The sequence below is a fragment of the Melitaea cinxia genome, chromosome 16 (assembly GCF_905220565.1).
Source record: "Melitaea cinxia chromosome 16, ilMelCinx1.1, whole genome shotgun sequence".
NCBI classification, from domain to species: domain Eukaryota; kingdom Metazoa; phylum Arthropoda; class Insecta; order Lepidoptera; family Nymphalidae; genus Melitaea; species Melitaea cinxia.
In genome coordinates this window covers 3,360,895-3,386,688 of record NC_059409.1, presented here as the reverse complement: position 1 = coordinate 3,386,688, position 25,794 = coordinate 3,360,895, and the positions used below count along the sequence as shown (strand labels likewise).

The window sequence follows — 25,794 nt, the reverse complement described above, 5'->3', positions numbered from 1 at the left end:
TGTGATTATTAGAGAATTTACAATATTACTCATCGTACTGGCAAAAAATCAAAAAACTAGTTTTATAGTCTCCAAAAGAAACATCGTTTTGTCTAGACTCATCATCCAATCATTCATTCGCAGCGAGGAAGAAATAAATAGCCAAGAATATATTTTAGACATATATTTTTTTTCTCGTTCTAAAACAAATTGCTTACTTCGGTGAATAATTAAGGCGTGACGTGGATGCTGATTTTAATCTCGTGAAGCATCTGCGACGACCGTGACCTTGAAAATAAAGAAAACTTTAATATTGCGACAAAATCTACATAAAAACTTTTTGCAAAACTCAAATAAATCCTAACGTAAATATTAAATCTCGATTTGACAAAAAGGTCTAAGCTTTGTATTTTTTCTACATGACATTTAAACTTAATTGTACTTAAAGTTTCTAAATGTTTCATTGCAAAGCAAATGCCTCAGCTATGAAAAAGAACATTTAGGCATTGTTTTCTCGAAATGTAGATGTCCTCGGAATATTATCCGACCGACTTGTGCACTATTTAAAAAAAGTTGGGTATTTTTAACTTTTACGGTTACCCAGTATTTAACTCATTGTTACTTTAACATCTAAATAAAATATAACACTAAACATTATTAGTCAGTCCTGATCCAGAACCTATAGAATGTATATATGTATAATTTATAATATTTACTTTTGTTTCCTTCAAATCGCGTTTAAGCATATATTGTTGTATAGATTACATAACCATCCTATCTTTTCTTCAAAACCTAACTAATTTTATAATTATTTTATACGAATTTATTATTCCACATTTTATAATTAAACTTACCGTTTATTGTTTCTTTTGGTTTTTCGTCAGCTGTAGTTGCATCTGAAGAATCTTGACAGTCAGTTGTTGCACCTGTTGGACAAATAATCGAGATCAACTAGGCGCTTTCTTATTGCTAGTTGTTGCGCTGTGTTATTGTGACACACAATATCAACTATTCTTTGACGGTTCGCAGGAAAGTGGACATAAGGTGCCAATCAAACCACTAATTGCAACTAACTTTCTTCAATGTTTGTATGTATTTTAGATGCCTGATGATGGTCCAATAAAGGATCGAAACGTCGCATGAATTTGCAATTAGTGGTTTGATTGGCACCTTATGTCCACTTTCCTGCGAACCGTCAAAGAATACTTATAACAAATGGACACAACGATAAATAATATTAACTATATTTTTAACCGGATTAAAAAAAAAAACGAAGGTTTCCGTGTGATTTTGGCGAAATTATTTGTGTCTAATTGACACAGCTAAAAGTTATACTTAAAATGTAATCTCTATTCGACTGTATTTATGCGTTTTTTCTTATGTGTGTCACATATCATAACTTTGTAGTGGATGTATTAATTTTGATAATCGAAAGCTGGCGCTTCTCGTGTTGTCTAATTTAAATTAAGCGAGATCTAATGAATATTTTTTTTTTGCCGTTAATGCCGTATTTATATTTTTATACTGACATCGAATTGTAAAGGAATGGTCTTGAAAGAATTTACCGCGCATGATCAAGAACTTTGACAAAACTTGAGACACAATTTTGTGACAAGAGATTTATTTATTAATAGCTAAATTATTTTGAAGACACCTCGGATGTAATGCTGTGTATGTGCCGTGTCAGCGGCGCCTAAGCACCGACGGTCACGTGTTCGATTCCCACTCGGAGTGGAAATTTGTGTTTATACAAATATTTATTTCCGGTCTGGGTGTTAGTCCTTGTGGGCCTCCCCACCGTACCTCGGAGAACACGTCAAGCTGTCGGTCCCGGTTGTTATCATGTACACCTGATAGCGATCATTACTCATAGTAGGGAACATCAGCCAACTTGCATTGGAGCAGTGCGGTGGATTAAGCTTTGGTCCTTCTTCTACATGGGGATAGAGGTCCATGCCCAGCAGTGGGATATTACAGGCTAAAGCGTAGCTAAATTATTGTTTAATTGCTAAAGTCTTACCATCCTTGTCTCTTTCGCGACGTCGACGTAGCGGCTCACGGAAGGCGACAGCTCCACGTTTACTACGAACTTTCGTTCCCGACTGCGAGGTATCTGACTGCAATGTCTACAGCACAACACGTGAGCACACAACTTAGTTAGAATAAATAATAATTTATTAACACTTTGAATATTTAATATAAATTAACTAATTAACTTTAAATATTTTATATAATACTTCAAAACAAAAAACAAATCCAGAAGAATGTCGGCAGCTATAACAGTATAAACAGTGACACAGCTGCCAGCGTCTTCGATTTTGAGATTCATTCAGAGTAAAATTCATTATTTATCCATTGTGGGTAGGTCAAGAGCAGTAAACGTTTTTAACTGCTTTTTAACCGACTTCAAAAAAGGAAGAGGTTACTCAATTCGACCGTATAAATATATATTATGTATGTTTGGGGATAATTTCGTCGTTTATGAACCGATTTCGATATATATATATTTTTTGTTGGAAAGGAGATAACCCAAGTGTGGCACCATGATAAGGAAACCAGAATCTGATGACGGAATCCCAGAGAAATCGAGAGAAACCCTCGAAAATCGTAGTGACGACTAGTGCGTTTGTTATTTTTTTTTTTTTTTTCGTCTATGTATTACTCGTCGTTGTATTACTTGTCGATGTAATTGAAGTCGGTTTTTTTCGTTTGCAACAAACACAATTACATAAATTTTTAACGCCAGTGCATTCCTTTTATGATGACAATTGTAAAATATATATAAGCCTATTTTATTAAATATTGAGTTTGAACAAATATAAAACTTTAAACTAAATTTTCTCAAATTTCAATATTTGTGCTTTACGACCCTTATCGAAATCAATTGGAATTTGTTAGCAGGCCTTAGGGCTTATTTGTTTCGCCACCTACTAAAAGTAGCCTCTGATATCCTATCAGTAACTTACTTGTGAGATAAAGTTTTTAGATTTTATTTTCAAATGTGAAATTATGTGTTAAATAAACTCACATTGTCTCTCCTCATCTTCCAATCGCAGTTGTTGTTATCAACTGACTTATTGTTTGTTTGTGCGTTGCTCTCAGAGTACGATGTCTCGTTGTCATTAAATTTTATCGTCAGATTGTTGTTCTTGGCCCTCGGAGGTTCAGTTTCCACAACTACACTAACTGACGTTTCGTTTAATTCTTTACATCTGTAAATAGATATCAATGTATTAATACGTGAAGTAAAAACTTTGAACACCTTTTTACGACAATTGCACGAACAGAGTGTGAAAAATCGCACACTTATAGTTTATACAAAGAAGGAGCGCAGAACGCTAATATTTATTTTAAATAATGCATAAAAAATACATTAAATAAGGTAAAAAAATATTATACACACTATCATGTTTTTGACACATACACGCATATACAGGTGTTTGGTGGCGGGTTGGACAAACGGTCAGGGCGGTAAGAGGAGGTCATTGCCAATATATCTGGCTACTTAACTTAAGTCATTGACCTTTTGATTTTTTTTTTTCATGCAGCATTTAATTGTTTTTTACAAAATCTCCAGAATTCATCATTCAAACTCATAAAACACAAAAAAACAATGTGTTACGGGGCCAATTATTTTTATTTTTTGTTTTGAATAAATTCCCAACATTTTGAACCTCATTTGTAAGTGTGACATAAAAAAATACGAAAATGGACGAAATGGGACTTCAAAATTTTTTAGAGTTACAAAATTTTACCAAACTACAAACTTTAAAGTGATATAAAAAAAACTATACACGATAGGGTTTTAACTGTTTTTTTAAAAATATCCTGCATTTATGTCCTTTCCAACAATGGATCATTTGCTATCAAAAAAAAAAATTGAGTAGAGATATTTACTAAAACATTACGCGTGGTCTAAAATCGTTTACTTAAATAATCATAATTGGTAAGTAAAGTCATGTGTATTTAATAAACAAAACTAAAAAGGTTTTCTGAATTGAGTTTATAAAAAAAACAAGGGATTATTAATTTTCTCTAATGACGACCAAGAACCAGTATCACGCTTGTAGGCAGGCCTCCCTCGGGATGGACCGAAACGATCAGGACAGAACAATTCTTTAATTTCTTGTGTTTGAATTAATATCAAAATTGTTTAAAATGATAAAATGAATCAGTCTCTAGTTTCTAGCGCGCAGTTAAAAAAACCTGTTTTTAAGTAAGTGTAGAATTTATTCAAAACAAGAAATAAAAATAATTTGGGCACGTAACACACTCTATTTTTGTGTTTTATGAGTTTGAATGATGAATTCTGGAGATTTTGTAAAAAACTACGTCAATGACTTAAGTTAAGTGGCCAGATATATTGACAATGACCCCCTCTTACCCCCCTGACCATTTGTCCAACCCGCCACCAAACATCCTGTATACTCTTCTGTCTATTCAAAATCAAAAACAACTTTATTCAAATAGGCCTCATGCGAGCACTTTCGAATCGTCATTTTACAAATTAAAACTTTAAAAATTATTATTATTATTGTAAAAGTGAAGCTACCACCGATTTATTATGGAAGTATAGTCTTTGACAACAGTACAAGATTAAAACATAGATAATATTCAAACTTATAATTTAAATTATTTATGGTCGAATTTCGACCACTGGGCGACCAGTAGTAGTAGTGTATTATTTTAAAAATCACATCACATCAGTTTAACACATGTAATGGTCTGATCAAGTGGATCGATGCGAGACCGGCGCTGGTTGTTAATTGTAAAGCTTACAGAGTATAGAATAAGTATAAAATAATAATTATAAAAAAAAAACACGCGGGCGGGTTTTTTGTTTTTTTTTTTTATTTATTATTTTATTTATGTCTTTTTAGTCAGAAAAATTACGTAATCGGTTCAATTCATTAAAACAGTTTACATCATGTGGTTGAATAAGTAATTTTTTAGGGTCAAGAGAACTGATAGCAAGCCCGGAGAAAGATCGCACTCTGCTCAAAGCAACGTAAGCCTGACCTTTAGCAAATAGGTGACTGCTTAAGTCAACAACTATTAGTTTTAATATAATGAAATTATTATTAAAATTATTTGTTTGTATTTGGTATTATGTATTTGTTATTTGATTTTATTAATGTAATTGTAAATTGGTGTGACATTTATTAATTTTAATTTGTAATTTTAATTGTATGTTTTTTTTTAACCATTGTATTTTATTAGAAAGGCTACACCCCGAAGTTGATCGTCGTCTAGGAGGCGAGTTTGGCATGGCATAGGCGTGGGAAAGAGCAAAGTCCACATTTTTTAAACTTTAATATTGTATTTCTTTATTAGTATTACGGTAATAATAATCATGATATACCTTTTTAAAATCCTTGTATTGTGCCCTTCAATTTGATACCTATATTGTAGTATTCGAGAAAAAATTTTTTTTTTTCATTAACTACAATGTCTTCGCGCAGCCGCCATGTTTGATTGTTTTTTAATTTCACTTATCTAAGAACACGGGCAGCTAAGACAAACCTAACGATACCTCAATTATGTAAATCCGTTCAGTGGTTCTGGAAATATGAGGTAGTAAAGAATATTACATACAAACATACATACATACAAGATGCAGTCGGGTAATAATAAACTAATAATTAGAAGCAAGATTTACTAATGAACGTTAAAAATAATAACGCTGTCGCAAGTGCAACAAAATACACAATTTATTACTTATTTTCTTCATTCGAATTAACAAATTTTAAGTTATTTTAAATCAACTGATATGAGACACCAATTTTTATGAACAAACCCATAAAAAATTAAACTTTACCTTTCTAAAGGCGGATTTGCTTTGTGCGAGTTTGATTTTTCCGTTTCAGAACCTGTCGTCATGCTCATTTCGCGCCTTTTATTACGTCTTTCTATTGACATCTGAAAAATAACAATAGTTTTATAAACGATTTTTTATGTTGTAGAGGTACAAACAAGCACATGGTGTGCCTTATGGTTGGCGGATACCGTAGCCTATGGCCACTTGCAATAACATACATATTCGATTATCATAATTGCTCATGCTAGCATAGCCCTAGGTATAATCAATTAAAATGTGAAATTAGAGACATCGCTACCAGCTGAAATCTATCTGTAAATATATTTCATCTATACTTAGCAACTAACCAATTGTGAGTGTGTGTGCGAGTGTGAGTGTATTCGAGTGTAAGCGAGAGTGATTATGAGAGAGTATAATCGAGTGTAAGTGTAAATTTGAGTATGTAATTGAGTGCGAGTGTGAGTGAGTGTGATTATGAGTATGATCGAGTGTGAGTGAGTATAAGTGAGTGTGTATGTGAAAGTGTGTCAGCAAGAGTACTCACTCTGTGAGTGTGCGTGTGCTCACCTTGACGTCGTGCTTGAGGCGCGCGTACTTCTCCTTGAGGCAGCGGTACTTGTCGTGCAGCGCGCGCTCGTCGGCGGCCCGCGCGGCGCGCTCGCCCGCCAGCGAGAGTGAGTGAGTGTGCGTGTGCTCACCTTGACGTCGTGCTTGAGGCGCGCGTACTTCTCCTTGAGGCAGCGGTACTTGTCGTGCAGCGCGCGCTCGTCGGCGGCCCGCGCGGCGCGCTCGCCCGCCAGCGAGAGTGAGTGAGTGTGCGTGTGCTCACCTTGACGTCGTGCTTGAGGCGCGCGTACTTCTCCTTGAGGCAGCGGTACTTGTCGTGCAGCGCGCGCTCGTCGGCGGCCCGCGCGGCGCGCTCGCCCGCCAGCGAGAGTGAGTGAGTGTGCGTGTGCTCACCTTGACGTCGTGCTTGAGGCGCGCGTACTTCTCCTTGAGGCAGCGGTACTTGTCGTGCAGCGCGCGCTCGTCGGCGGCCCGCGCGGCGCGCTCGCCCGCCAGCGAGAGTGAGTGAGTGTGCGTGTGCTCACCTTGACGTCGTGCTTGAGGCGCGCGTACTTCTCCTTGAGGCAGCGGTACTTGTCGTGCAGCGCGCGCTCGTCGGCGGCCCGCGCGGCGCGCTCGCCCGCCAGCGAGAGTGAGTGAGTGTGCGTGTGCTCACCTTGACGTCGTGCTTGAGGCGCGCGTACTTCTCCTTGAGGCAGCGGTACTTGTCGTGCAGCGCGCGCTCGTCGGCGGCCCGCGCGGCGCGCTCGCCCGCCAGCGAGAGTGAGTGAGTGTGCGTGTGCTCACCTTGACGTCGTGCTTGAGGCGCGCGTACTTCTCCTTGAGGCAGCGGTACTTGTCGTGCAGCGCGCACTCGTCGGCGGCCCGCGCGGCGCGCTCGCCCGCCAGCGAGAGTGAGTGAGTGTGCGTGTGCTCACCTTGACGTCGTGCTTGAGGCGCGCGTACTTCTCCTTGAGGCAGCGGTACTTGTCGTGCAGCGCGCGCTCGTCGGCGGCCCGCGCGGCGCGCTCGCCCGCCAGCGAGAGTGAGTGAGTGTGCGTGTGCTCACCTTGACGTCGTGCTTGAGGCGCGCGTACTTCTCCTTGAGGCAGCGGTACTTGTCGTGCAGCGCGCGCTCGTCGGCGGCCCGCGCGGCGCGCTCGCCCGCCAGCGAGAGTGAGTGAGTGTGCGTGTGCTCACCTTGACGTCGTGCTTGAGGCGCGCGTACTTCTCCTTGAGGCAGCGGTACTTGTCGTGCAGCGCGCGCTCGTCGGCGGCCCGCGCGGCGCGCTCGCCCGCCAGCGAGAGTGAGTGAGTGTGCGTGTGCTCACCTTGACGTCGTGCTTGAGGCGCGCGTACTTCTCCTTGAGGCAGCGGTACTTGTCGTGCAGCGCGCGCTCGTCGGCGGCCCGCGCGGCGCGCTCGCCCGCCAGCGAGAGTGAGTGAGTGTGCGTGTGCTCACCTTGACGTCGTGCTTGAGGCGCGCGTACTTCTCCTTGAGGCAGCGGTACTTGTCGTGCAGCGCGCGCTCGTCGGCGGCCCGCGCGGCGCGCTCGCCCGCCAGCGAGAGTGAGTGAGTGTGCGTGTGCTCACCTTGACGTCGTGCTTGAGGCGCGCGTACTTCTCCTTGAGGCAGCGGTACTTGTCGTGCAGCGCGCGCTCGTCGGCGGCCCGCGCGGCGCGCTCGCCCGCCAGCGAGAGTGAGTGAGTGTGCGTGTGCTCACCTTGACGTCGTGCTTGAGGCGCGCGTACTTCTCCTTGAGGCAGCGGTACTTGTCGTGCAGCGCGCGCTCGTCGGCGGCCCGCGCGGCGCGCTCGCCCGCCAGCGAGAGTGAGTGAGTGTGCGTGTGCTCACCTTGACGTCGTACTTGAGGCGCGCGTACTTCTCCTTGAGGCAGCGGTACTTGTCGTGCAGCGCGCGCTCGTCGGCGGCCCGCGCGGCGCGCTCGCCCGCCAGCGAGAGTGAGTGAGTGTGCGTGTGCTCACCTTGACGTCGTGCTTGAGGCGCGCGTACTTCTCCTTGAGGCAGCGGTACTTGTCGTGCAGCGCGCGCTCGTCGGCGGCCCGCGCGGCGCGCTCGCCCGCCAGCGAGAGTGAGTGAGTGTGCGTGTGCTCACCTTGACGTCGTGCTTGAGGCGCGCGTACTTCTCCTTGAGGCAGCGGTACTTGTCGTGCAGCGCGCGCTCGTCGGCGGCCCGCGCGGCGCGCTCGCCCGCCAGCGAGAGTGAGTGAGTGTGCGTGTGCTCACCTTGACGTCGTGCTTGAGGCGCGCGTACTTCTCCTTGAGGCAGCGGTACTTGTCGTGCAGCGCGCGCTCGTCGGCGGCCCGCGCGGCGCGCTCGCCCGCCAGCGAGAGTGAGTGAGTGTGCGTGTGCTCACCTTGACGTCGTGCTTGAGGCGCGCGTACTTCTCCTTGAGGCAGCGGTACTTGTCGTGCAGCGCGCGCTCGTCGGCGGCCCGCGCGGCGCGCTCGCCCGCCAGCGAGAGTGAGTGAGTGTGCGTGTGCTCACCTTGACGTCGTGCTTGAGGCGCGCGTACTTCTCCTTGAGGCAGCGGTACTTGTCGTGCAGCGCGCGCTCGTCGGCGGCCCGCGCGGCGCGCTCGCCCGCCAGCGAGAGTGAGTGAGTGTGCGTGTGCTCACCTTGACGTCGTGCTTGAGGCGCGCGTACTTCTCCTTGAGGCAGCGGTACTTGTCGTGCAGCGCGCGCTCGTCGGCGGCCCGCGCGGCGCGCTCGCCCGCCAGCGAGAGTGAGTGAGTGTGCGTGTGCTCACCTTGACGTCGTGCTTGAGGCGCGCGTACTTCTCCTTGAGGCAGCGGTACTTGTCGTGCAGCGCGCGCTCGTCGGCGGCCCGCGCGGCGCGCTCGCCCGCCAGCGAGAGTGAGTGAGTGTGCGTGTGCTCACCTTGACGTCGTGCTTGAGGCGCGCGTACTTCTCCTTGAGGCAGCGGTACTTGTCGTGCAGCGCGCGCTCGTCGGCGGCCCGCGCGGCGCGCTCGCCCGCCAGCCGCCCGCGCAGCTCCTCCAGGTGGCACGCGTGCTGGGCCCGCAGCCGCTCCACCTGCAAGTAGTGTCGCATTTCTGTGCTGATTAAGATAACCACAGCCCCTGGGGACTGTTAGCAAAATGGTCGGCAATGCGCTTGCAATGCGTCTGGTGTTGCATGTGTCTATAGGCTACGGTAAGCGCTTACTGTTAGGTAGGCCGCACGCTTGTTAGCCGACATAGACATATAAAAAAGGGTAAGGTAACGACGCGTATCACACTTCTGCCATCTCACTGTCGTCATATACCATATATTGTTTTATTGCTGCAGAGGAATGTCAATTTACATAGCACATCTTGTTGTAAAATTACTGCCAATGATTATCGACGAAAAAAATCATTAATATAAATAATTAAAAATTATATTATAAATAAATAAAAATAAAATATAATAAACTCTATGATAACATAATTGTGTTTGCTAGCAAACGAAAAAAAAAACTATTTCAATTATCGGCAAGTAATACAACGTAGGTACACGAACAAAATTAACAAACACACTAGCCGCTACTACGATTTTCGAAGGTTCCCCGTGATTTCCTTGGGATGCCATCATCAGATCCTGGTTTCCTTATCATGGTACCTTTGAGATATCTCCTTTCCAACGAAAAAAAAACATCAAAATCGGTTTATAAACAACGAAATTGTCCGCGACCATAGTTAAAAAATATATACATATGGACAAATTGAGTAACCTAATCCTTTTTTAAGTCGATTAAAAACTATAATAAAGTAGCTTTATTTGTTTAAATTAAACTCACCTCAGCTCTGTAATCATGTCTCAATTCAGTGACTCTAGATGTATGTTCTTCTCTTAAATTTTCTATTGTAGCCCTATTTTCTTCTATCATATGAGACCTCTCCCTGTTTAGATTTGTTTGGAGCTGTGTATGGATTTCTGTAAGTGCGCGTTCATTATCTGTGGATATAAATATATATTGTAATAGACATTTGAATACTAAAATTTTGATTAGGCAAACTCTACACCTATACTAAAAATTAGACATTTCATATTAATTTTTTTATCAATTATATTTCGGTTGGTAGTTATTAATTTTTATTAAATTCGTTTCAAAATTTGAAATCAAAATGAACTTAAAAAAATAAATATAGTCCGATTGACAATATGCCAAAATCTAATATTAATTTTAGAAAAAGTATAAGCCTTAAAAGTCCTACCTATTTCTAATTGTTCACGCAATTCGTTAAACTTCTGATTAAAATCATTTCTTAATTTCGCCATATTATTTTCATGTTGTTTCTCCGCTGCTTCCGCGTCGCTTTGATATTTTCTTTCCAAATCTTTCAATTTGTTTTGCAATTCTTGCTTGTAAATACGTTCGGCTTCTGTTAATGCCTATATCAATAAATATAATATTAGAAATACTAATGTATTATTCCTTATATCGCCTGAGATATGAAAAATGTTTTCGATAAAAATTTGGTTGGTGCTACAACTTTGTAGACAAAGAATGATTTGAGCGAAGTTTCAGGTTCGTAAAAAAATGTTTAAACTCACTAAATAAGTATAGTATATTTCATTACAAGTGTGGAAAGGCTGTCATTGCAAATAGTTCCGACAAATGTCTAGAGAACGCACGAGTTCGGGAAAGGTAAAAAAAAAGCACGAGTATGTAATAGCCCACATCCCGAACGCTATACGTCCCTGCAATACGCCACTTTTTGAGCAACTGTATTAAAAATAGTTTTCCAATTCCATTAATCCAGATAAAATTTATTCTCTATCTTAGCTAATTAATAGAAATTAAGTTACCTCTTCCATCTCTCGGCGATGTCTTTCCGCCTGTTCCGACAAACGTATTTTCTTCTCATTTAAAAACTTTTCTTCGGCCTCTTTCAAATCCTCCTGCAACTCGGCTCTCATCCTCTTCTCCTTCGCCGAGAACTCCATTCTCATTATCTCCAACTCTTTTTGCAACGAAAACTCTAATCGTCTCCTTTCGTCCTGTTTATTTCTTTCAAACATTTCTCTCATACCCATATCGGATAATAACGGAGACTTTATAGGTTTTGGACTATCGTCTTGAGTTTCAAACTGATATACTACAACTACGTTATCTGAACTAGATTTCCCTTGAGATAATATAACTCCATCTAATCTAGGACTAGTCAAACCTTTGCTTAAACTAGATGCTGAATCAGAGGATTTCATAGGCATTATAGTTTTAGTTAATGGTTTAAATGTTGATAAGGGACTCGACCAATTTTTCGCAAATTCTAATCTAGGTGATTTTTCTGATAAGCTAGGCGTAGGTGATAATTTTATTTGAGTTTTTATGTCCTTGGGTATATCAATGCTATTAGACCTAGCACTGCTTTTTGGTTCCTCATCTTTAATCGATTTTTTAAAATCTTCAGAATCGGAATGTGTAAATTTGGCTTGTTTTGGCGTGAATTCTAATTTAGGAACTTTTATCTGAGGTATTGGAATGTCTCGTGATCTTTGTACTAATTCTGTTTTGGAATGCGTTTTATCGGAATTTTCTTCGACGCGTGGACTTTTTTCCTTTTCTTTTTCTTTACTATCATTTGTTATGTCTTCTTTAGTCTGTGCGTTTGAATCATCTAAATCGTTAAGATCTAAATTAGCGAATTCTCTGTCTGGCGAATCGATAGACGTTTCAGATTCGATACTTTCCATTAAATTTATTGATATTTTACTTTTTAAAGGTATCATTGGTGACCTATAAAGGAATGTATAATAATCATTTATAATCGTATTATAATAACAAAGTAAAAACATGTTTCGTCTTTAAACCACACACCAGATTTTAATACAGTTTATATTGCCTGTTTAAGAACGTTTTAAAGGTTATTTACATAATATAAGGTTGTAATTAAATTTGGAATTTTATTAGAAAAAATTCAAGCTTTTTTAATCAAGTCACCAAAAAGTCAATTTTTAAAAGCATATGTCGTTAAATTGACTTAATCTTAAGAGATGCGTAAAAATATTATAGTATAGCTATTTAGACCGTATAAAATCGAAGAAAAAGCTGCAATATTATATATTTCGAAGCATCTTAAAACTTTTTGTAATTTCAATGTTTGCGAGTCCAAGTTGCAGTTATATTACATAGAACTAAATAAATAACTATATTCTTGGTTACTTTTGATAAAAACTTCCTACACCATTTTTTATTTTACTTACCTCGGTCTCGACTCTTTATCCGAAATTGGTTCATCTGTAACGGATTGGGGTTCGATGTCCGTGCGTCGAACAAGTTCCGATATCTTCTGAAAATTCTTCTGAAATAGTTCTGGTTTTATGTAGTCGCCTGGCGGAGGTTTTACAAGACGTCTTCGAGGTGACGTACCGCGGTTTAGGCTTTCGCTATCTGAATAAATAAATGTATACTTGTTTGTTATATGTATGTATAGCTCTGGTACTAATTATATAATATGAATATGATGTATCAATAGTTTTTTTTTTTTTTTTTTTCTAACGTTATGTATCATCATAACATTAAAATTCACTAAAGAGAAAAAACAAAATTATAATTTAATATGTTGTTAATTAACTTGGGCGGTTTTGGTAAACAGGCTATGAATTCAAACAATTTAATTTTTTCGTTTATACCTATTAAAATAGTGTTCAGAATTAGGTAAAAGTATGGCAATAAACATACTATTTTCGGGAAACGAAAGATTTGCAAATGATTTGATCCCAAAATATTTTTTTTTAATTTGACAAAAAAAAATCATAAACTGTTTACTTATGTGATGACGAATATGCAATAATTCTATACACCACAACAAATACAAAATTTCTTACCCAAAGATTCCCTCTCTGAATTGGAAACACTCTTCACTTCTCTAGGACTTTCAATCCTAGGGGGTAGTGGGGGTCTAGACACTAATGGAGACAATGTATTAACTGTGTGAGTTATAGGCGCTAACGTGATAGGTGATGAGGTGATGACAGGCGAAGGGGCAATAATAGGTGATGGGGGGATGACAGGTGATGAAGGAATGACAGGTGATGGAATAGTGGGGGCTACGCTGATGATCGAACTTTGTGCGTCGTTTTGTTCTGATGAACTGTTCGATCCTGGACTGACTGTTGGCTCAGGTAGGTTTTCTAATTTAAATCTGGAAATAAAATAAATATTTAACTTAATTTGACTGTCAATCATCTAATGAAAGTTAAAAGAAAAATTATGATAACATTTTATACATTACAAGAGAAATTCAGTGGTTTAGAAAATAAAAAAAACATTCAATATAATCTTAACTATTATTAATACAGGATAATTAGAAGCAGGCTGAACCATCTCAGATTTGCGGATGACTTAGTTCTTTTTGAGGAGAAGCCAGAAATCCTAGAGCAAATGATACAAAGCCTTAACAGGGAAAGTGAGAAAGTTGATTGTTGATGAGACTGATAATAAATCTTACTAAGACCAAAGTAATGCCTGATACAACAAAGGTGGACATAGCCGTGAACGGAGCGACCCTAGAATTTTTTGATGAATATACCTACCTAGGCCAGCTTATATTTCCAAAAGACCTAACAGCAAAGGAAATAAATACAAAGATCGCCAACGGTTAGAAGTTCTGGTCACTTAAGGAAATCATGAAGTCACAGGACCTGGGCATGGCATTTAAAAGAAAAACTTTCAACACAGCATCCTTCCATGCTTAACTTACGGGTGTGAAACATGGGCACTCACTAAATCTCTAAGAGACAAACTTGCCAAATGTCAAAGAGCAATGGAGCGCAGTAAAGTATGGACAAAACTTCGAGATAGAGTCAGAAATACCGACATCAGGATGAAAACTAAGCTACCTGATATTCTACTACGCATCCACCAACAAAAGTGGTGGACCGGACATATGATGCGCGACAAAAAAGTAAAATGGTGTAAGGCCGTTTCAGAGTGGAGCTAAGAGATGGGAAGAGAAGCCCTGGAAGATAGTGCATAAGATAGGATGATCTCAAAATGACAGCTGGCCCAAGGTGGAGACGGGTAACTCAGGACAAACCACAGAGAAGATTATTAGAGGAGGCCTATGCCAAGAGGCCCACTGATAAATCATTTATATACTAACCGCACACTCTTCTTATCCTCTTCGAAACTTGGCGTTTGTTTCGATTTACCCAAAACTAAACTTTCAGTCTTTCTATGAAGCAAATCAGACGTTTTCTCTCTAAGTATACCCTTTGGCGGATCGCTTTTAGTAACGGAGTCTAAATGGAGCGATTTTTCTGTATCTGGACTAGGAAGATTCGAACGAGATATCTTGAAGAACATACTGCCTTTGCCTGAAATCGATTGATATTTTCTTTAATACATGGTAGTTAAAATTGGTCACGAAAATCAAAGGTAATTATTTAATTATTGTCCTACACCAAACAGCGCCCATATTACAGAGTAACAAACATAAATAATATTACTACTCCAAGGAGATGAACTGTAAGATTTTAAAATTCGACAAAAAATTGCGTTAATATTACAAAAAAATATCAAAACAACTTTATACCTATTATAAATACGAAAAGCTGTTGTCAGAAGAGAATAGACTGGCGTATGGCTTATGGGCGTATGTGGCAAATATTATTAGAAAATGTTAAAAATTTGGCTGAAATATTAACGAAAATACATACCAGTCAAAGGCAATCCTTTCTCTACTTTAGCAGAAGCTAACAGAGGACTAAAATGTTCCTCTTCAGGACTAGTCAGAACATGCATTTTCAAATCAATAATTTCTGATTGCTGTTTAAACAACATTTTAGGCCTTTCCAACGTACGACTTAATATATCCCTGTCTGAAATATTTCTGACAAGACTTGGTTTGGCCGATACTGGATTTTCCACGCTTCGTCTTAAGGGCGAAATTCGAAGATCACTCAGTTTTTTATCAAGTCTAGAAATTGGTGCAAGCGGTGGCCTCCCTAAAGGTTTTAAGCGTCGGTTCCCAGGCACTAATGTTGCGTTTGTGTGATCTTTTACATCTGATCCATGTTGTTCACTATCTGTGCTTAAATCTTCATCTTCACTTTCGACTTTGGTTTCGACGCGTTCCAGATTTTTTGTATTTTCTTCTGATGTAAGAAGTTCCTATATCGAATGGAGAAAAATTATGGTTTGATAACATATTGATATTGTTAATAACTAACACACACGTAAGGTATTGCAGTTATTGGTTTCACTTATGTAAATCACAATTAGATATAAGTAATAGTTAAGAATAGTCCCAGTTTTTTATTATGTCTAGGTGCTCATAAAATAGTTAACTAAATAAGGAAGTTAAAAGAGTAGACTACAATGGTATGTTTTTTTTTTTTTGAATTATATTTTAAATTAATAAAACTTGTAATTAATTGAGTATTTAAAACGTCATATTTTTAAAAACAAAAAATTTGTTATAACTATTTAGCACATGCGCATTAGTTTGTTTCGATAGAGAGTTTAGGCCATTGCTAAAAATAATTCATACACATAACACTTTAATTTATATAATTTCATACTAATTTGTATCTTCAGACTACACAGAGACTTATGCTAAGACAGAAATACAACAATTCAATAGTATTCAACATATTTGCGTAATTATTCTGTTGTCAATTTGAATATTTGAATACTAATTCTTCATTTTTGCTGAAATCAATACATTATTCAGTAAGAAAATTTAATCCCATTGAGAGACAAACTTCTTAGCATTACATGAATTCACCGTGCGGGTGTCGGGTCCATCGTGTTGCAGAAGGAGAAACTCAGAGCAGTTCCCAGGAATTGCGAGCTAGGTGTAGGTTTAAGGAGGCCCTCATTGAGATGTGCATCAACGCTCACGTTCACTGCTCGAGTTTCCGGCCCTGCCTAGCCAAACTTGACAGGAACCTGTTAGTGCAGCCTTGGACACTCGTTCTAAAATACAACTTACTGCAGTTCTCGACAGGCCAAGGTTTTTAATTAGGCCAGGCTTTCAGAAGATTATAGAGAGATTTTGCTGGTATACCTCTCGCTCCTACTTCTACCGCGTATAAATTAACCACATAACCATTTTTGGTACGTTCGTTTTTTAGATCGTAATATTTATTTAATTTTATTGTGTGGTCTTTAGGAATGTTGGTTTCCCACGGTTCAATGAGCTCTACTAGTATTATATGTTTAATGTGTCTAGAAAAGAGGAATACGTCAGGTCTGGATGACGAAACACCAACATCGTCTGGTATTTTATAGTGCTGGTCATACGTTAAAATAGTCCAATCAGGTGTAGTACCTATGATTGAGAAAGGCAATTTGTCGTTTGTGGTCAATCCTTTTTGGGCTCTAGCTACTGAAAGACTGCTTCATGTATGACTTCAAGTACTCTGTCATGCCTAGCAGTACCTACTGCCTCACCACAAGTATAGCAAGATTTTTCAGAGGCCTTCCTCCATCTTACTAGGTTACTTTAGTCTGGGAGGGGAAAATAGAAGAAATAAAACCGTTTCCATATTTGACTTGCTCATTGATTCTATTGGTGGTAAAAATGCTTTTCGCTCTAGAGACTGAGACACAGAACTGTGTTTGATTCCAGCTCCAAGTCTGGGTTTAATATTTATCTAGGCATTATGATATTATTTACGACGAACAAGCATTAATTTAGTATACAATAATAATTATACAATAATCTTTGTATCTTAAGCCATATTTCAATACTAGCAACCCGCCCCGGCTTCGCACGGGTGCAATGCCTATACTAAATATACTACAGAATGACTTTATTTATAGTGTGAAGCTAGCTTATAGCATGGTTATTAACATAATAACAACAACATTCAAATATGCGTCGTTGATTACACGTTGTTGTAGAATGCGTTGAAGAAATAAAGGTTCTTTGTAGGTGATAGCGTGATATTATGTAGCCTATATATTGACCCGACTAATAATAATATTCGTGCCAAATTTGAAGTAAATCCATGCAGTACTTTTTAAGTTTATCCCGGACACACATACAGACAAACAGACGAAAATTCTAAAAACTATAATTTTTGCTTCGGTGTAGACTGTAGATCACACCCAATATTCTTTTAAAAAAATATTTAATGTACAGTTTTGACTTTCCTACCATTTTATTATATGTATAGATTTTTGTTATGTAATTTGACAGTGGATTTTTTTATTATAGACTAGATAATACCCGCAACTACTTCTACCTCATTAATTATTAACATTACAAACGATTTTCTATGTCCAGAAGAGAAAACACTAAAATGACACAAAGTTTCCTAATAAAAATATTATTTCATCACGTATTGTACATTTTTTTTTTATTTATTTAACAAACACACAATTGTCTTTTTCTAAGGTGAGCAACTTAATGCTTATGTTATAGGTATCAGCTGACTAATATAGCAATAACTTTTTTTTTTTTAACCGACTTCCAAAAAAGGAGGAGGTTCTCAATTCGACTGTATTTTTTTTTTTTTTTTTTTATGTATGTTACATCAGAACTTTTGACCAGGTAGACCGATTTCGACAAATTTTGTTTTAATCGAAAGGTGGTGTGTGCCGATTGGTCCCATTTAAATTTATTTGAGATCTAACAACTACTTTTCGAATTATATCTAATAATGCGTTTTTACTTGACGCTTTTTTCGTCGACCTACGTTGTATTATACCACATAACTTTCTACTGGGTGTACCGATTTTGATAATTTTTTTATTGTTGGGTAAGGGGATATCCCTAGTTTGGTACCATGATAAGGAAACCAGGATCTGATGATGGGATCCCAGAGAAATCGAGGGAAACTCTTGAAAATCCGCAATAACTTTTTACTGGGTGCATCGATTTTGATAATTTTTACTTTAATCGAAAGCTGATGTTTATCATGTGGTCACATATAAATTTTATCGAGATCTGATAACTACTTTTTGATTAATCTTTGATAACGCGTATTTACTTGACATTATTTTCGTCACCTTGCGTTGTATTATACCTCATAACTTTTTACTGGGTGCACCGATTTTGACGTTTCTTATATAAATTAAAAGCTACTATTCGTCACGTGGTCCCATTCAAATTTAATTGAGATTTGATTAGTAATTTGTGAGTTATATCTAATATTGCGTATTTACTTGACGGTTTTTTCGTCACCCTACGTTGTATTATACGTTATATCTTTTTACTGGGTACACTGATTTTGATCTTTTTTGTATAAATCAAAAGCTAATACTTGTCATGTCGTCCGTTTTAAATATGATTGAGATATAATGAGCAATTTTTGAGTAATCTTTGATGACACGTATTTACATGACGATGTTAAGACGACTGTGTTCATGTTCAATACTTTGCCACAACGCCATCTATCAAAATTGAATGAAATTACTTCGTTCACTATCGATCAAATTACAATATTCCACTAGAGTAGAGAGTAGCAGTTTATTCGTTATAAATATATTTGAGCTTTTAATTTTTGAGTTATCGCTAATACTGGGTATTTACTTGGCTATTTTACGTCGACCAACGTTATATTAACCTCATTACTATTTTACTGGGTGGACCGATATCGATGATTCTTTTTTTAATCGATAGGTGGCGCTTGTCATGTGGTCCCATTTAAATATAATTGAGATTTGACTCGAACTTTTTGAGCTATATCTGATATGGCGTATTTACTTGACTGTTTTTGGAGTTTTCTCTTTAAGAATCGATTTTCATTTAAGGCCCCGGAATGAAAAAATTGAACAGTGAAATCTACTGAACGAATGACCTTGTTAGAGATGGCGTTCAGACGTTTTCTAATAACGCAATTAGGTTCCGATAGATGGCGTTATTGATTCATTTATTTACAATTTGATATAGTAATAATATATTTCTTAGACTAGTAAGCTTTTTTGTGCCTATTTAGTATTTAGACAGTTGATCTGAAGGGGTAAACTCCAGTCGTGCATCGGAGCTGTGTGAAAACATGAACATTACATATTTTTAATAAAAAAAGACATAAACCGTAATTCAATATAAATCCGCTTCAACTAAAAAACCCGCCGTAATAAGCGATGTCAGCGCTTCGCGCGAATCGACGACGGGCCTTTTATGAAATTTCTGCCTTCAATCGCTAACAAAATGTTAGAAATAACAGTAGAACATTATATAATTCTACAATTTTATAATGTCGCGTCATATGGAATACGAACAAAGTATTACTATTTTTTCGTCGATCTACGTTGTATTACTCTGCGATGTAATTGAAGTCGGTTTTTTTTCGTTTGCGAGCAAACACAATTATTATTAAACGTAAATAAATTTACCGGGCTTGTCAAATTTTGTGAAATTTTATATGCAGGGTTTCTTGACGTTTTTGAAACTTCACTATTTTTGAATACATGGCAATATTTTTTTCAAACTAGCTAAACATCTAAGAAATAAACTTGAAATTTGACCAGTGTAAAAAAAATCCAAGTGTCTGCTAGAATATACGCTCCAAAATTACATTCAGTAAAAAAACATTAATAGATAATAAAATAACTGTATTCATACCTGCACTGACGCACAGGTGTCATCTTGCATGGATGCATCTCGGGCCTTTTTCACAAGCTCTCTGTATACATGGTCTAACGGATGTTCCCATTGGGTCTTCTTCGTGTCTTCATTGTAATAGTAATGGGTTTGAAGTTTCTCGTCGAAACTATTAAAAAATTATAATATTATAGTTTTTATTTAAAGTAACACTTTTTTTGTTTTTTAGTGCAAAATGCATAAACTGTCTTTAATCATATAATTGACTTGTATATACTTATATTAAAGCAACAATAAAGCAATTAACAAAATTAATTACCATAAAACTATTGGCCAACATTACAACCCTGTAAATGGTATAATTTCTTTTTTTTTGTACCTAGACTAAATTTTAAACATCGTGTGATGAATAAGGAAATACATTGTAAGGTTTACAATGCTTAGGCTAGACAAAAGCTTGATGCGGGCTTAGAAAGTCACTTCACAGTATAATAAAAGAAATTATTATATTAATCTACCTTGATCTCCAGACATAATATACCTAGATTGTTATGGATTCAAGCTAATTTAGGATGGAACACAAAATTAAATTCACCAATTTAGAATGTAGAAATGTTGAATGACAATAAATACTAATAAGTTATCACAATAATTAAATGTACAAATAAATAATAAATAAATATCTACACAATACACACACGGTCGTCTGTTCTTAAAGTAAGCAACTTAATGCTTGTGTTATAGGTAACAGCCGACTGGTATATAGCTACATATTTTTTTTTCGATAAACATACTTATAAATAATACATATATAAATATATAAATAAATATTTATATTACACCCAGATTCGGGGTGGGAATCGAACCCACAACCCTCGGAGCAGAAAGCAGGGTCACTACAAACTGCGCCAACGGGCTAGTCAAGTAAGAAATTACTTAGAAATCCTAAAATCATGGATTATGATTACAACTGATTTGACTTTACATTTTTAAAATATTATTTTAGTAAAACTAAATCATAAAAGTTTAGAATTTTATTTATACCATTCCATTTAAAAACATTAAAAAAACTTTAGATGAGTTGAAGAATTTTTAATTTTTGATAGTTGAATCCCATTTAAATAATATTAATTGTTTTAAACAAAAAAATATTTGTACAAAATCTATTGCAGTTATACTCACTAGGCTTTCCATGGTGCTGGTAATGCTTGCATGAGTCCATCTCGTGCCAATGGCAAGAGATGGCTCTCACTTTCGGGATCAATGCCCAACTGGCAGGCATAATCGGATATTTCTGTTGAATAATTTATATAATCTATATAATTAAAAAATTAAGACAAAAAGAGTACTTCAATATATTTAATATGGAGAGTAAATAAAGATAATGATGGCTAAGACAAGAAAGAACTAAAAATCTTATCAAAAATAAAATAAGAAAAAAACTATAATTAAAAACAAACAAAAATTAATTAACAATTAAATAATAAATAAGATTAATCACAGAATAATTAATTATATATTTAATATACCGATTATCTATGATGGCTTATAATAATAAGACATTTTTTATTATTACTTCACTACTTTATAAAATGAAAATCTGCTTAATAATTTCAATGAAAAGAATATCTTCTTATTTCTTATAAAATACAAACAATACAAACCCTCTGCAGATGGCTGACTGTTCTCATCGAATATCTCACGGCACACCACGGCCGATGGCGAACTCATAATTAGATCTCATATTTTAATTCATTTAAAAGCAATTCCGCACGTATCTAAATCATATTTATCGTTAAAAATCTCTTTATCCATTATTGAGTAACCGACAGAGAATAAGACATCGCCTGCTAAAGAAATTCTTGACAACCGTGTGACAGGCGACAGTTGCTATTTACTGATAAATGACTGATTAGATTTAATTTGAAACGGTGAAACCATTGCAATAATCAATAACAATTCAAATATTAACAATTTAATTCCAAAAAAACTAAATCGTGAAAAAACTGTGTGTGTTGTGACAAACAACCACCAAAAGAGGAAAAATAAACATTCCAAATTAGTACGATGTGCATTCAGTGCACCTTATAAAATATTGCATTCGATATTTCATAAACTACAAATATTTCAATGTACCTATTAATAATACCTATAATTTTATATTTCAAATTATTTCTCGCACCTCGCGGGGACATTATATAAGGATATCAGATCTTCGGCTTACCATTCTTAGAAATGTGGGTTAATTAGAAATGTTCTGCTGAGCCTGGAAAGACACTTTGCTATCGCACGGGAGTCGTGTATTTTACCGGGATAAAAGGTAGCCTATGTCTGTTCTAAGCCTAAAGTAACCTAAGCCACGAGCTCCAAAAAAATTATGGCAATCGGTCAAGCTGTTGAGCCGTGAAAGTGGAATAAACAAACAAACAAACTCACTTTCACATTAATAATAATAATTAGTACCTATAGATTAGTAAAGATTAGTATGGATAGTAGAAGGTCCAATTTCAAAAATGCCATAACTAAGTAAATTTTTAGGTATTTTCGCAATTCTTTCACTAGGTAAGTACTCTTCGTTGAAATCGTAAGATGTTCGTCTTTCTATTCAAACTTTCGAAGAAATGTCGCCTAAATTAATGGCCTGGGCCAACATTTTGGTATTCCACGAGAACTATGCATTTTTCCCAGTGAAATATGCAGCCCATGTTTGTTCTGGACCTCTAAGCAAAGTGTGTGCTAAATTTCATGGCTATCGGTCAAGCCGTTGAGTTGTAAAAGTGGAACAAACAAACAATCTCACTTTCATATTTATAACTAGCTGTGCACGCGACTTCACCCGCGTGGAATTTAAGAAAAAAGTTATTGCTCAGTTCGCAGACATAAAATAAGTTAATTTAAAAATAAAAGTAGCCTATCAAAATCGGTTCAGCCGGTTCAGAAATTAGCCAGAACAATCAGACAGACAGAAAAAAATTGTAAAAAATGTCATTTTGGTTTAATGTAGTTATGTACCTGTATACCTACACTGTATACTGTGTGGCTACGGTACTAAAGAATTTAGCCACCCCCTCTCTTCCCGTGGATGTCGTAAGAGGCGACTAAGGGATAACACAGTTCCACTACCACCTTGGAACTTAAAAAGCCGACCGGTGGCGGGATAACCATCCAACTGCTGGCTTTGAAATACACAGGCCGAAGACGGGTAGCAGCGTCTTCGGTGCAACAAAGCCAGCCCTGCGGTCACCAACCCGCCTGCCCAGCGTGGTGACTATGGGCAAAGCACATGAGTTCACGTTATTTTTGGCGTAAACTTGTGGAGGCCTATGTCCAGCAGTGGACTGTATAGGCTGTAATGATGATGATGATGATGATACCTATATCCATTTTCATTAAGTAAAAAGCTGTTATTTTAATATTACAAACAAACACTCTAATTTTATTTGTACAGATGTACAGATGTATAGATAATAGTATTAGTATTGATTAATTACTTGATCCTTGGGATTGATAGATTTTTTTCATTATTCTGAATTGTCTATACTTCTCTTGTTTTAACTTTTATCGCTGCAGGTTTTAAGTTTTTGACAGAATGACTTCAGAATGACTTGCCCGTTTGATCACACTCACAAGTTTGTTAAAACTGTCATGTATTTTTGTAATGTCAAGCTATTAGTCTGATTACAAAGGGTTTTTGCAAATAATTTTGAAATAAAAGCATAGAAATGGCTTCTGTAAAGGACGTAGCGTCTCTTTATCAAAATCTGAAAACAGAGTGGGCAAAGAAACCTCGCAAGCTTGACAAATGCGGCGAGTTATTGAACAAAATAAAGGTAACCGAGCGTAATTTGCCAATTATAAATAAAACGTTTAATAAAGTTTCTTAATAAAATAAATTTACTTTTCTTTTAGGTAGCACTAACTCATCTTACTTTCCTGCCTAGTAATAATACAGCGGCTAATCAAAAGGAGTTGATACTGGCTCGCGATGTTTTGGAAATTGGAGCACAGTGGGCCGTAGCCGCTAAAGACGTGAAAGCGTTTGAAAGATACATGTCTCAGTTGAAATGTTACTATTTTGATTACAAGTAAGTATAGTGTATTCGTTTTTATTTGAATTGCTAATAACATAAAAACAAAAGTAACAATAGTAACACAACCTTCTAAGTTCATTTATTAACATTCTGTGTGTCAAGTTACAATTGTTAACATTTAACCACAGCGCATATCAACTTACACATTCAAAATTTAATATTGTCTAGGTCTTTAAAAAAAATACATAAAGTTCTGGCCAGAAAAAAATTAAATTGTATCCTTATCAATAAATTAATATATATATGTGTGAGCAGTATGCAATTAATTATTTGTCAATATGCTCATTTCAGAGATCATCTCCCAGAATCAGCATTTATGTATCAGTTACTGGGTTTAAATCTACTTTTCCTATTGTCACAAAATCGAGTAGCCGAATTCCATACAGAACTTGAGCGTCTGCCAGTTGATGTAATCAGAGCAGATCCCTATGTGAGGCACCCATTGGCTTTGGAACAGTATCTCATGGAGGGAAGCTACAATAAGATCTTTTTGGCAAAGGTATACTATTTTCCTTTATAGGATTTTCTTCTAACTAGAAAACAGGTAGTGTTTATTTTAAAGAATTATAATGTAATATTCATGTAATTTAATTTAAAAAATACTTTTGTAGTTTTAAAATACTCTTAGCATGTAAATTTTTTTTTTTTTGTAACAAACTAACTTACAAATTCCATGTGTTACTGGTAATATCATCTGAGCTATAGAGTACAAATGTCAATAGTGGCACTGTTGAAAGCTATTAAACTAAAAAAAGATGAATTTGGATGTCCACAAACAGTTTAACAGTAGTTAGTTTAATTTTAAATTTTAGTTATTTAAATTCGTAACAGTATAAGAATATATGTATTTACATCCTAAAATAAATATATAAAAATTATTAAACTATATTGAAAACTAACTTAAAACTTGGAGTTTTAATGAGAATATTTCCTTAAAAGTAATATATTTTACAGGACAATGTACCTGCTGAGAGCTACACCCTGTTCATGGATACGCTTCTCGATACAGTCCGAGGAGAGATAGCAGCTTGTATTGAGAAAGCTTACTTGTGTATATCAATTACGGAGGCAGCACGGCGACTGAACCTACCATCTCAACAAGCTATACTAGAGTATGGAAGAAAGGTGAAATTATATATTTTTAATTTTTGGATCGAATATTCATTGTAAAACTTACAATTAATAACTTACTGTAACACAGTGTGAATTTTTTTTTCTGTTCAATTAGTTTTTGACCTTGAATCCACAGATTTTTTATTCCATTAAAATTTAAATTCAATTAGATTCAATTATTGCTTGCAATAAGGATAAAATGAAGTAATTCTTACTACAATAAATTGGTAAAAATGTGTTCAGACGGCAAAAATGTAATTCAATACTATTTAATTCAATTTTTTTTTGTTTTGGTATAAATGTAATATTATTATTCCCTTTATCATAATTTATTTTAAATCTTAGTAAAATATTGCTTCCTTTTAAAAAAAATTATTCCAAATTTTAATTTCTTATGTGCAATTAATGAAAAATTATATTTTAATATAATTTTAGAGGAACTGGATTCTCGGTGCTGACAATTGTTATCATTTCAATGCTTCTGAAGAAACTTGTGCGGCCGCCGCTGGTGTGTTCCCCTCGGCAGAGCTTGCAGAACAAACCATTGAATATGCAAGACACCTTGAAATGATTGTGTAAATGTAATTTTAGTGCTTAAATATTGAAATTTTACAAATAAAAATACCTAAAAGAGTTGTTTTAATTTCATAATATTTATGTTTAACTATAACTATTAACAGTAATAAACTTTTTTCTAAAATGTTTAGAATTTAAAGTGTATATTGATTATAATTTAT

General features: G+C 37.0%; 2 protein-coding genes across 2 annotated transcripts; one reads left to right on the top strand and one right to left on the bottom strand.

The window, feature by feature from the left end:
- Nucleotides 1–148: 148 nt before the first annotated feature.
- On the bottom strand, nucleotides 149–21,749 carry LOC123661094 (centrosomal protein of 164 kDa). Its single transcript, XM_045596097.1, has 16 exons — nucleotides 21,518–21,749; nucleotides 21,036–21,147; nucleotides 19,875–20,022; nucleotides 15,016–15,469; nucleotides 14,460–14,673; nucleotides 13,183–13,499; nucleotides 12,559–12,745; nucleotides 11,161–12,091; nucleotides 10,566–10,743; nucleotides 10,148–10,305; nucleotides 9,247–9,402; nucleotides 5,798–5,898; nucleotides 3,008–3,191; nucleotides 2,000–2,105; nucleotides 834–905; nucleotides 149–267 (listed from the first exon to the last, which is right to left on the bottom strand). Exons 1-16 carry the CDS (start codon nucleotides 21,582–21,584, stop codon nucleotides 194–196), a joined length of 3,459 nt encoding a protein of 1,152 aa, XP_045452053.1. The 5' UTR covers nucleotides 21,585–21,749; the 3' UTR covers nucleotides 149–193.
- Nucleotides 21,750–23,458: 1,709 nt separating this feature from the next.
- Nucleotides 23,459–25,688, top strand: LOC123660784 (26S proteasome non-ATPase regulatory subunit 8). Its single transcript, XM_045595818.1, has 5 exons — nucleotides 23,459–23,683; nucleotides 23,763–23,938; nucleotides 24,236–24,443; nucleotides 24,899–25,069; nucleotides 25,493–25,688. The coding sequence occupies exons 1-5, from the start codon at nucleotides 23,576–23,578 to the stop codon at nucleotides 25,634–25,636; spliced, it is 807 nt and encodes a 268-aa protein (XP_045451774.1). The 5' UTR covers nucleotides 23,459–23,575; the 3' UTR covers nucleotides 25,637–25,688.
- Nucleotides 25,689–25,794: the final 106 nt, after the last annotated feature.